A 13,903-nucleotide genomic window follows, 5' to 3' on the forward strand; every position below is an offset into this window, starting at 1 on the left:
AATATGTCATAATATTGACTATCCCAAATAATTATGACTAAAGATAAATTTACATGATGGAATTTCCAACTATATTGTATCAATGAATAAATATGTTAATTTAAATTTTCAAATGAAGTTCCTTCTTTTCTTAGCTATATTAAATTGAGGTATAGTGATTTATAAAATTCCCTTAAGGTTAATATTGAATATTTTTCAATTAAAAAAATTTTTTTTTGTACACTTCTTGCAGAGGTTAGTAATTTGTAAGTCTTAGTAATTGAATCTAATATAATGTTATTTCCAAAATACTGAATATATGTCTAAGTTATTTTATAACTTGAATTATCTAAAATTCATATTGTTGATATCCATAATTATTTGTATAAAAAATATTTTATTTTTTAGTATTACTGGAATTTTTTGAAAATGATCTCCAAGTTTTAGTAAATAATTTAGAACATCTCATTAGTATGAATTATTTTTAAATTAGTTTTTTACTTAATATTAATAAGAATATGAATAAAAATATACACTTCTTTTGATGAACTTAATCCAAAAAAAAAAAAAGTGCCTATGCTGGGCTGCTCAATTTCCACTAGATGTTATTATTGATGAGTATAAGTACTTTAAATAAATAACAACAATTAAATTTAAATCAATATATAATATGATTTATCTGATTTACAAAAAAGTTCTCTCTTTTCCATATATACCTGATCTTAAGTAGTTCTATAAAAAGTAGATTAAGTACTATATTTATATTGAGATAGTTATTCCATACTATCAATGAAATATCGGAGAGTATCTAAATTTCTTCTAATACTTTAATTAAAATGACTTTTGGTAAAAAGTTTTTTTATTAAACACGTAAGATACCGGCATTCCACATGCACCTTATTGCATATAACTATATCTACTAAAAAATGCAATTTTCTTTATTAATTTGAAGCTACTAATAGTATTAGATTACACTTCATATGCTATTAATTCAATAAATTAAATTGATATTATTTGCAAATAATGGGTGGACCTATTTATAGTATGGGGCGAAAATGTGCTGAGATCCCCATGAAAGCTGTTGTTAAACTGCTTATCATTTGAAAATGTTTCTGGTATACCATCTAGCTTGGATTATTTTTATCTTACCAACTTACTCTATATACTGTTGGGATATATATAATTTATATGATGATATTCATATTGAAATTTTCTATGGATCAGAGGTGCAAATAAAAGAGCTGTTTAAACTCACAAACTCCAATTTTCTACCAGTATTTGTTAATGCTCACTTTAAGTGGAAAAAATTTAGCAAGTACTACGATAATGTTCATGAATTTGTACCACATTTTAAATTTGGAAATTCTAAATTTCATGAATATGACAATATTTACAATATATTTGATAACAAACAAATTACAAAGTCAGTTATAGATCATCGAAGTCAAAACTTATTTCTATTTTATGATTATGAATTCAATCCAAATAGACCTTTAGATACTAATGAAGAAGATATTTGGAGAACAGTGGAATATAACTCAATTTTCATTGAGAACATAATTATTCCTGGAAAGGGAAGTGGTAGACTTTTTGCTGCAATTGAAGGATCAAGAGTTTATAGATGTGGCTTGTATGAAGGTATAATTGAGATAACTGATGGTGATAAGATGATGATTAAAAAAGTTAGTGTGCTTGTTAAATATCCTCCAATAGTTATATTTGATGGTATGAACAATAAAGACAACATTTTACCACTAAGTAATAGGTTGATTGCAAGCACAGCCTCAGTAAAAATACGAAATTATTGTATTAATAGTATACTATATGTTGATATTTTAGTTAAAAGAAGTGCTCATTTAAAATGTATTATTTGTTCGCAAAAAGCTATATTACCAGGTTATGATTTATCAGTTGAGTTTAAGTGTAGTGAACCCTCAAATCAATTAGAGTTAATAGAATACTTAATTGAATTAAAAGCTAATTGGAAAGGTGGAAACTACTTTACAAAATTTATTTTTAAAAGTTTAGATGGTAACATTATGAAGAGGGGTTTATTAGAAGTAAGAAACCATAATCCTATATTTGAATGGAAATCTCCAATAATAATTGATGAAGGTATATACCCAGCATGCATGACGTGTCTAAGGAAAAATTATACTCAAGGTTTAAATGCACAGATATATTCCGTAATTTATTCAGATGAACTTGGAGTATCTATTTATTTAGAAGCAGAAAATACTCTTCAACAATTACCAAAAGTACCATTAAGGACTTGGAATACTTATACTTATAAATCTCTATTAAGATTTCATGATGACTCTACTGTAGATATTTTTGAATGTGAATTCTCCTATATTACAAATATATCAAAAAATCGGAGATTTTGTGAGATATATGATAGTGAGGGTGGTATAAAAGTTTTATTAAATTCAGTTGAGATCTATCTTAACGAAAAAATATCTGGAGAAATATTTTATTATTCAATAAATAAATTAGGTAATCAAATTGAATTATATAAAAAATATCCAAGTGGGGATTATGTTATAATAGTTAAAGCTGAAATTAAAAATATATTGGAAACAATTGTAATTCAAGTGTTTAGCAAATCTGTAGTGGATTTTTGGTTTGCAGATAAAACCCAGTTACGTCGTGACATGGTTGGAGATACCATGGAGTTATATGGGATAATTATTGAGAAAAAGACATTACAAGACAAAATTATTAGAAGTTTATTATCAAAAAGAACATTCCCTACGGATGAATTTTTTGTTGGGGAAATAGAATCTGTTAAATTAGGGAAAGAGAATATTATATTTGACTTTGAAACACTATCGAGATTTGGTAGTGTTGAAATATTTGACTTGGATATGACATTAACATTGGGAAAACTTATGGGAAAGTTGAATAATGGAGATGATATAGAACCAAATATAATTGGTTCACTTGTTTCAGTCTCATTCCATGCTGGAAAAAGAAATTTAGTGGTAAAGATGGAAGCAATGACATACAAGAACTCACTTCTGATATTTCGAGTCTATTTAAATTCAACTGAAAGATTATTTGATGACTTAATGATACACTCAAATATAAGAGAGTCTATTTTAGTTAATCCATTTATATGGCTAATTATTCCAGTTAATATAATAGCATCATTTAAGACCGCAAATACAAATTCAGGCAAATATAACATTACTCAAACAATTTTATTGAAAGTTATAATTAGATTTCCTTCTATATTTGTATACAAAGGGTATTTATGTAATGATATACTATTTGTAAATATTGAAAATGATTACTTAGACCTTCAACATGTGAAAATTATGAAATATGAGCAAGTCATAGGTGGCAAGACTGAAATAGAAGTTGCCATATATAGGCATAATAGTGATAATTTATTGATGAATTACACACAAATAACAATACCTTATGGTTTATATGATGTTAGATTAGAATTATCAATATTTCCAAAGTCAGTCATTGAATCTGCACTGAAAAAATCCTATAATCAAGGAATTCTAGTAGAAATTCCATACTTTTTAAAAATAGGAGAGAAAAGATTTCAAATAGGAATATTAGGCAGATGTGGTTTAGTGAAGGTATCTAAATTGGAAGTTAATTTTGATATTATCCCAGTGAGTATTAATAAATACAAAAAGTATGTCACCCTTCAACTGGAGTCACAAGATAATTTGTGTAATAAAGAAGTTGTTGTTTGTTTTGAAATGTCTAGATATTATAAGCTTAATATAGTAGGTGAAGAAGTATTAGAGACTTTAAATAGTTCGGATACTGGTTTATACTTCCAATTTTATAAATTGAATCCCAAAACTATATATTCAGTGTATATTGAAGTAAACATAAAAGATGATATTAAACTAGGACCCAAAGAACTTCTTAATATATCTCACACTCTAAATATTTATAGTAATGCAGCATATTCAATGATGAATGAAATGCAAAGCGAATCTATTAAATTTATCCGTTTTTCAGATCATAAAAATTTGCCAGAGAAATTCAAAGAACTACTATTTTTAGCACAGTTTGTCACATTAACTGGACAGATTAGAAGTTTGGATGTTAAAATTCAAAATCCAAAAGTACAAAATAATTATTCTAGATATACTTCATATAGCAAAAATGAAACTATGAGTTTACCAGTTGGACTAAATATGATAGAAATAATTAACCAAGAAGATTTTTTAGTACAATATTCAATATTAATGTCAGATCAGTCTACTAAATATGATCTTAAAGATAAGATTGATTCATTAGAAAGGTTTATAACTAAAAACTATGCTATATATACTTCACACAATCAATCTAAGTCTATTATAGTAGAAGCTCCTTTATCCATAACAGATCGTATATTATGTTCATTACAAAATGAAAAAAGTTACTATATTTATGAGAATTTAATATTTAATTTTCCATTAGGTGAAAAATTATATTCAAATATTGAGTTTGACTGGTTAAAAGGAACACTTAAACTAAGGGACAATTTGAAGACTAACAAACTGAATATACATTTAATGGAACCACTTGACAAGGTATGTAAGATTAGCAAGGTAGAATCAATATATATTGAAATAGGGCATATTAGCACTACTAAATGGCTAATTAGATTGAATTTTTCTAGTATATATGAAGTTCAGATACTATTATTTGAATCAGGTCGCATTGACTGGATTTGGAAGAATCATATATCTTCTGATAGTGAGGATATTTTAAAAGTATTCAGTATTAGTACAGACAGAAGTGATGTGCTAGATTTTATTTCTGAGCTTGAAATTGATAGACACTTAAAATATTTTTCAATATCTATCGTTCCATGGTTAGAGGTATCTTCAGATATTCCTAGAGATGGATATCTAATGCCTAATGAAAAAAGAACTGTACCTATTTGGGTTCATAATCAAATTACAATGACCAGTTCTTATAGATCTCAACAAAAAAGTTTACATGGAACTACTTTAATTAAATTTAGAGGAATTACTGCATCTAAAGATATTCATGGTATATTCCTTAAAAGAACGCTTAAAGAAAATTCGGATCATTTCAATTTTGATAGTGCGAGTTCAGTACTCAATTTAGACTGGTCAGTACCTAATATCATATATGAAAAAAATCAGGGTACTGGGTATGTGAAATATATAGCATTAATGAATTCTACAGCACCAATATTATATTTTATTTTGGAGATACAAAAACCTACATTGTGTACAGGCTCTTCTAATAGTGGAAATTATAAGATATGTAAACCATACAGTAATGATGATGTAGTTAAAGGATTTAGAGTTATTTGGTATCCTCAAAATAAGTTTAATCCAACTAACTACAGAAGTACTGAGTTTTTAATTAATGATATACCAAAACTGGATTTAAGAAATGATGTTTTTGACGGTGAAGCTCACTTTTCTAATATATTTATAGAATATAAAAATAAATACAAAAGAGAAAAAAGTGGTTTTGCTTACATATTAGCCATTGAATGTGATTGTCTTCCATCTAAACATTATACTTTCAAATTTGCAATAACCCACAATTACAACATACCTAATAGTGTATATATACCCCCATTTGGCTTTAATGTAACTGTCAGTGATCTTCCTTTAAGGGTACTAAAATCTAAATATAATGGAACTGATAATATTGAAGAACTATGTAAAGGATTTATTACTTTAAACTCCGACAACACTGGAATTTTTAAGTGGAAGAGGAATCGAGAAATTAACGGGTCAATAAGAAATATTGTTTTAGGATACAAAATTGCTGATATAAAAACGAACACAATTGAAAATGCTTTAGATTGGACATTCTCAGATAGTTATAATGCACAAGAGATGTTAATAAACTTTTCTAACCCTAATTCAGATGAAATAATTAGTGAATACATTGAATCTGAATTTACAATTAAATCTTTACCTGCTAATAGCAATATTCAGTTTATATTTAAAATGGAAAATAATAATACAGATGAAATTATTTGTAATTCAAAAATATATAGTACAAATAAGGGTGTCCCTACTAAACCAACAAATGTACTTTATAGCCCATTAACTTATAACTCAGTTAGTATCTCATGGAATAATCCACTTAACAATGGAGGTTATAAATTAATTGGGTTTAGCTATAATATTTATTCATCAAAGAACTTAACTACAGATAAAATATCAAATATGACAAAAAATTCATTCCTTATTATTGATAATATGATACCAATGGTACCATATACTGTAGAAGTATATTCAATAAATAAATTGGGAAAAAGTGAACCATCTTTAATTGAAAATGTTTTCACAAAGCCTATTGACTGTAGTCAATTTTCAAATAGTGTCATTGATTTGGTTATTAGTCAAAACACAGGTATAGAGATCACATGGGCTTTAAACCAGGCTTCATCTTTTAAAAATATTGATAACAATTCTATGATTTTTATATATTGCAAACAAAGTGGGAAAAACATTTTATTGGAAATTAGTTATATAAAAGATCTATGTCATCTTAATATATGTAAATGGACTGAAAATAAGGTAAATAAAGTGAGAAAATGTGTATTTTATTATATAAAAGTCTTAAATCAAGATAATAAAGAGTTTAATTGCCAAATTTATTCAGAATCAGGAATTACATCTGAATTTAGAAAATTAAATTCAATAACTGGTAAACAAAATTCAATATATTTTATTGACTTAAAACAATATTCTGAAAACTCGAATATATATTATCCAAAAGGTTATAGTAAGACTTGGAGTAATGGTTTATCTAGAGCAGTTTTAAAACTAGGTATTTCTTCAAATATTGTACTAGTTCATATTAGTATAAAATATTTACATCGTATAAGTATATTTAACATTACAATATTAAATGGAACAAGTGATCAGATTTGGTATAATGAATATGAGTATAATGTGAAATCTTACGATAATAAAATATCATCTAAACATAATATCGAATATGAATTATTTGACAATTGGTACTTAAATAGAATTAATAACGAAAATTCAATAGAACGAGAAATTGAACTAATGCTAATAAATTTAGTTCCAGGGGAAGTATTATTAAGTATTCAAGGTATTGACAAGTTTCAAAATATTACTGATGAATTAAATCATATAATAAAATTTCCTAATTATTCTCACAGTAAAAATTACTTAAGGAATTTGGTTGAAACTAATATTCTAGAGGTTCAAATCTACACTGGAAAAGCTCTGATAGATTCTGCTCTTAGTAATCATAGGCAGCTTTTAGTTGAAAATTTAGAAAATGCCACTTTTGAACTGAGTACTCCCTCACAAATATCTAAATATCGACATTATACTCCAAATCACTTATTTGTAACGAGTAAATTAGTTGTTTCAGAATGGCCAGATGATTATGAACGACATCTTTTCAAAAATATTACTGTCAAAGCTTATTCTGGACAATACAACTTTGGTGATCATGGTGAAGAGCTTTTGGAACAGCAAATAATTTACATGCCAGTTTTGGAACTTAAACCATTTATGCTTCAAAATCAGATATTTATAAATATGTTTGATGGAAAAGCAGAAACAGAATTTAAATTCTATAAAACACTTAATCAAAGTTTATCCGACAACTTGAGAGCCGATCGACAATTATCATACTTTCCGCATATTTCATTATTATTTGATCCCCCGTCATGTGTAATGTATATTAAGATAAAGTGGTCTGCTAATTATGCACCTTTGTCTACAAAAGTATCAACATATTTAAAGACAAAATCATCGAGAAAATATGTACAAAGACAATTTAATGAATCACCACATTCGTGTAATCAAGTGAAAAGTCCAATAGATAATAACTCCTCATTATATAATTATACTAAAGAAGATAGAATAGATATATTACAAATTTTTCCACCTGAAGAGATGGTGAATACATATATGGTGGATCCAAGTCACAGATATCCTCTAATGAAAAACATCACATTATTATTTATTGGCTCTTGTAATTTAGATCAAAATCAATCAGAAAGTATTTCACCTGTATTATCTATCATAGAAATGGATATTATTCCATGCCAAACTCATGATCTTATGTTATCATATTCAGATCCTCTATCATCGAAAAATACAACTTTAATTAATTATAAACATAAGATAGACAAGCTATTACTAGAAAAAAAATATAGACAAATACAAGATATCATTGTAAATAATATAAAGTCCCATATATTTAATGATAAATTAGTTGGAGACGGTTATACAGATTTATTATTAGCTAGATACAATACTTCTTTATATGAAAATGAAGTATATATTGATTTCCAAACAATATTTTCAGAAGAATTTGCACTAAGATCAATGGAATTTTCTCCATTAAGAGTTCTATTATACACAAATGATTGGAAGAAGCTAAAAGAGCGTTCCTTATTATCTAATCATGTATCCCCGTATAAAGTTACAATTGACCAAACAAATAATTCTATAGAATTATTAAAATCCTTCAAATTTGTTATTAGATGGATATTCTTATCTTATATTCTTTATAAATTTTATTTTATACTAAAAAAAATAGTGATATGTTGAAATTCATATTGCCAAACTATACCTTTAAGGGTACTTCTGCCAATAAGAAGTCCGGTAGGCTACCGCTATCATATTTGACAATAGTGACAATTTAAAATAGTGAAGGCAAGTTCTTTATTACATAATGGATATAAATAAAGATGATTCTAATTTCCCTTCTATAGAAATATTATCTGTGGAAAATATATATAGTGACATATTGGATATAAATTTACGTAATACAAGTAGCACTGATGAGTTTAGTGATGAAGAGCGAGCAAAATTCCCTGTAACACTAAGGGATAAGGAAATTGTTGTAAAACTTCCAATAGATATAGATGATGAACCTACAGAGTCTTTTGAGTCTAAAGTTGAAGAATCAAGTAAGCCTAATAATTCTAAAGGATATAAAGATACACAAGAATTTACAGTGAATAGCTCAAAATTACAAAGAGAATATTGGGATGAAGAAGATATTTGTGATGAACATGTAGAGATAAATAAAGTATTAGATATATTAGTTCAAACACCAAAAGAATTTGTTTCAGAAAAAGATGAGTGGAGTTACTGGGGAGATATAGATAGTTATCAGGTAATAAATAGCAAAACTGCTGGAGTAGGAAATATAATAATAGACAATGACGATAGTGATGATGAATATGAAGATGATTTAGACTTTGAGGTTCTTGGTAATTATAAGAATAATAGAGATAAATTAATAAAATATGGTGAGAATAATTTGTTGTCCAGCTTATCTAATTTTAATTTCAATATATTAAATTCATGTTTGTATCTTGATACACGTGATAAAGGTTTGAATTACTTAAAAAAGTGTATTAATGAATTTTCAACTTTAGAAAATGATACTAATGTTGGATTAAATAATGATATTAGTAACTATACTAATGAATCTCAAAATATGAATGATGAACAAACAAATAATCTAGATAGAAATATCAAAATTCAAAATTCAAAATCAATATCAGAAAAACCACTAAACAAAGCCCAGCAAGATAGACAGAGGAGACAGAAAATGAAGAAAATTGATAAACAAAAAAGATTGGAATTGGCAATATTAGGTATGAATCCGCTAGAGTATGAAGACACTACTAATACCAATGATACAAATATGGATAATAACACTAGTATGATATTAAATATAAATAAAGCTATGAGTCAGTCTACACTATTTTCTGATGTGCCAAAAGATTTAACGAAAGTTGTTAATACTTCAAGTGGGATATATTTTTTATCTTTACGACAATTTACTCAGTTTTTTCCAAAATTATTTGATCGAGTAGATGAAAAGGAAATAAAAAATTTTTTAATTGATGTATTTAACAATAGATATAAAGATAATGAGAATGCATTATCAAAATATCCAACAAACTACAATAGTATAGACGGATGTCTTAGTGGATTTAAGAGTTGGATTTCATTCCTTTGTAGGCCTGATATAAAAAGTAGAAATTCTACATCTGTATATGAAATATGGAAATATGAAAAACGTCAATATCATGAACGCCGTATAATGGTTGGTAATAATAATGAATTTGATGAGAAATCAAAGAAACATGTTCCAAGTATAGATTCATTACATACTCCTTTAGCATGGTCATTTTATGGTATACGTGGCTATTTATCGCCTATAGATGGTGTCAGATTCCACCGTTTTGATTTTAGAAATAATATATATAATGCTTTCTTTTCAAAACCTAATAATAGCAATTATTTTGCTACTTGGAATAATTTCATCAATAATAATTTGTATAATTCTACTGAAGTTAATAATAGTGAACTATCAGGACCGTGGTATGTATATCCAGTATTTGGTGGGAAATACTTATATAACTCAAATTCCCAGTTATTACATCGTTATCTTCAGAGACAAAAGGAATCCAAAGATACATTACCTTGTATTAATTCATCTGTATGCTTTATATCACCCGAAGACTTATCATTAACACACCAAACTCCAATAGCCTTATTGGAATATGTTGAACAATATCCATTGTTAATGAATAACTTAGGAATGGCTGCTAGAATTAATCGATTTATTAAGAGTAATACCTCAGATTCGGATAAATTTGAGAGTATACTTAACTTGGCTGGTCCACTTGGTTCAATTCATATTGTAGAAGATAATAAAAATAATAAAAGTAGTAATAATACCCAACAATATCATCCAAAATTATTTGGTGTTGAATATCCAATAACTAAAGATGAAAGTGTTGCAATACTTGAAACAGGTTTATTTAATGCTCCAATATTTTATCATCCTAAGAAATATAATGAAAAAACTAATAACAAAAATTATAGTCAAAATGATATGTTTTCAACGGATTTCTTGCTTATTAGGCAGAGTATAACAAATACATCATCTTTATCTAACTTCAAATGTAGACTATTTCTTCGTCCACTTTCGGGTGATTGTTTAACTTGCGTATATTCGGTAGGACAGGAAGAACCATTACTGGAAGTACCTTGTATTGATAGCAAAACATATATAGATCTACGACGTGATCATTTGCGTGCAATTGCATTAAGAAAATCAAAAGAAAATGGACGTGACTCAACAGATAATATTAGACAACTCTGTCAAAATTTATTCAGGGGAGTATTTGATCCCAATGTAATTCAGAAAATATTACTCTCTTGTAAAGAAACTAGAGATAGTAACACAAGTAACTCTACTTTAAGTGTTAGTGCAAGCTCATCTTCATCAAATATTGGTGTTACATCTATTTCAAATACTGGGCCAAGTAATAATGCATTGTCATCTTCACCACAATCTTCTTTTCAGATTAAGCAATTGAGCGAAAATAAATTAAGGGAAATTATAACACCTGAATTAATATGTGCATTAGATAGCGCAGTTGCTGGTGATCTTAAGCTTAAGCAAATCGGAATTCGATCACTACGTCACTTTGGCAAAATTCCAATAGTTGTTAGTGAATTAGATCAAATGGAAGGTATTGCAAAGAAATATGCAGATATTGCTAGAATTAAAGCTAAAGATATTTATAAAAATAAAACAATTAATGAAGGTGGAGTATCAACTGATAGTGATCATTTAGCTTCTAATTTATTGAGATTGATTAATGAGTCAAGTACTGGTATTATAAACTCTAATGGAAGAAGATTAACTCCAATAGCACGTTATATTGAGGAAGCACTATTATTATCTCCTTGGAATATAACACAAGAATATATTCAAGTTATTAAGAATCAAAATGGTCAATTTAGTATTAGAGGTATTGGTGATCCTAGTGGTGGACGTGGTGAAGGTATAAATCTAATACGTCGTGGATTAATTGATTCTACAATGGAATCAAGAAGTCAAAAGTCAAATAATAAAAATGAAGACTTGAGAAAGTTATCAATGGATCAATTAAGACAGAGATTATTGCAGTATGGTTTTGATGAGGATGCAATTGCACCATTACCTAGATGGGATCGTGTAGCTCTAGTTCGTCATTTTTCTTTGTCTGGAGAACCTATTAATGCATCTAATTCAACAAATAGCAAGCAAGTATCTCAAGCATTATCTTCAGATGATTATATTAATGCTATTATTGAAGTTTTAAGGAATCAAAAGAATGCACTAGACCCAGACAATCCAGTTATGACTGATGATAGCAGTTATAGTGATGATGATGAAGAAACCCAATCATATAATGGAAGTAATGAAAATAAACTTAGTGATTTACACACAGTAGAATTTGAAACTGAGGGTAACAAAACTTTAGGTAGAGAAGATACGACTTCAGATGGAAATGAGGATAATATAGAAGATTTAGATCTTGAAGAGACATTTATATCATCTTTAGTTAATACAAATAATACAAATAATGAATCTAACGATAATATAAATAACAGTAGAATAAATCAATCTAATAAAAAAGCTGTGAGATCCAGTAAATTATATGAGCAATTATATGGCACAGGGAAATTTCCGACCAATGAAAGAGAGGATGAAGAAGAAGAAAAAGATCTTGCAGATTTTAGGAAGATGATTGCTGGTGAAGATGATGATATTAATAAACAAATACATGGAACAAGTGAGCACATGAAGGTGAATTCTATTAATAGTGTTTATAGTTCGAAAGAAAATAAATTAAATGAGTTAGAGTATATTCCTAGACTAGCCTGGATTCGTGTTAGACGTAACATGACAAGTTGGGAATATGAAGATGAGAAAGTAGTTTATATTTATGGGGAAGAAAATATTAAGTATTTTCAACAATGGAGAAAACTTAGGATGCATTATAAAAGAGAAGAGAGACGTCAATTAAATCCAACTGGCATTCCAGGTGTATTGGGTCGTGCAAGTAGAACATGTCGTCGTTGTGGTCAAATTGGTCACATTGCATCAAATCCAATGTGTCCTTTATATGAAGGTAATAAAACAGGTAGCACAAGTAGATATCAAAATGCAATTAACCAATCAAAGAAGAAAGGAATTATACTACCATTAATACAACCTGGTAAATCTACAATTATTGATGAAGAAAGTACGATAGCTAACTTGCTAGGTATGGGCTTTTCTCAAACAGCTACCAATGAATGTAGACAATTGGTTATGTTAGATTCATTGCTACCAACTGTTAGAGCTGGCAAGCGTGGTAGACCACCATCATCACAATTAGCTATTAATGATTTAAAAGTGGGGATTAATAATCAAATGTCTTCTATAAATGGATTTTCTAGCATCAATAATCCTAATCTAAATCTTTCATTACAATCAACAAACTATGAAGATCCGAACGATAATTCACTACATTTTAGTCGCTTATCAGCACGTCAAAGAAGGAAAATGATGGATAATGACGAAAGATATTCTAATATTAGTGGTGCAGATGTAAGTACTACAAATAAAAGTCAGCATAGTTTGAATATTATGGGTAGTATAGCTGTTAGTGATGTATCAGTTGATGCATCACTAGTAGGTTCTGGCCCAATGATTAACTCATATTCAGAAGCTCTAGATGAATTTTGTATAAGTTTACAACGAATTATTAATGGAACAAAAACATTGCATCACTATTCCCATGTATTTTGGAATCGTGTGAGTGAAAGAATAGCTCCTAACTACTATAATATTGTTAAAAAACCAATCTGGTTACAGTTAATGATTAACAAATGTAAAAAAAGAGAGTATCATTCTAGGAAGGAATTTCAGGAAGATGTCTTACAGCTAGTTGAAAACTGCAAGCTCTATAATGGGCCCAATCATCCACTAGTAACTGTTGCTACGTTTATACAAAATAATTTGTTGCAAAAAATTGATGAAATACAGGGAATAGAGAGAATTGAAGCTTATCTAATGATGAGAAGATGAATTAATTAATATATAAATATTTTAAAGCTAAAATAATACTTTCTTTACTGACTAT

General features: G+C 27.9%; 2 protein-coding genes across 2 annotated transcripts, besides 8 other annotated features; both read left to right on the forward strand.

Moving 5' to 3' along the window:
- The first annotated feature begins 178 nt into the window (after positions 1-178).
- Positions 179-217: a sequence feature (AT_rich).
- Positions 218-352: 135 nt separating this feature from the next.
- Positions 353-386: a sequence feature (AT_rich).
- A 69-nt stretch (positions 387-455) lies between these two features.
- Positions 456-512: a sequence feature (AT_rich).
- A 95-nt stretch (positions 513-607) lies between these two features.
- Positions 608-651: a sequence feature (AT_rich).
- Positions 652-1,085: 434 nt separating this feature from the next.
- Positions 1,086-8,528, forward strand: CMU_012770 (fibronectin type III domain-containing protein; the record flags this gene model as incomplete). Its single annotated transcript, XM_002140916.1, has 1 exon — positions 1,086-8,528. One exon carries the CDS (start codon positions 1,086-1,088, stop codon positions 8,526-8,528), a length of 7,443 nt encoding a protein of 2,480 aa, XP_002140952.1.
- Positions 2,446-2,504: a sequence feature (AT_rich).
- Positions 5,396-5,425: a sequence feature (AT_rich).
- Positions 8,477-8,516: a sequence feature (AT_rich).
- Positions 8,529-8,652: 124 nt separating the features above from the next.
- On the forward strand, positions 8,653-13,848 carry CMU_012780 (bromodomain-containing protein; the record flags this gene model as incomplete). Its single annotated transcript, XM_002140917.1, has 1 exon — positions 8,653-13,848. One exon carries the CDS (start codon positions 8,653-8,655, stop codon positions 13,846-13,848), a length of 5,196 nt encoding a protein of 1,731 aa, XP_002140953.1.
- Positions 13,848-13,874: a sequence feature (AT_rich).
- Positions 13,875-13,903: the final 29 nt, after the last annotated feature.

This window comes from Cryptosporidium muris, genomic scaffold, assembly GCF_000006515.1.
Source record: "Cryptosporidium muris RN66 scf_1106632373475 genomic scaffold, whole genome shotgun sequence".
NCBI lineage: Eukaryota > Apicomplexa > Conoidasida > Eucoccidiorida > Cryptosporidiidae > Cryptosporidium > Cryptosporidium muris.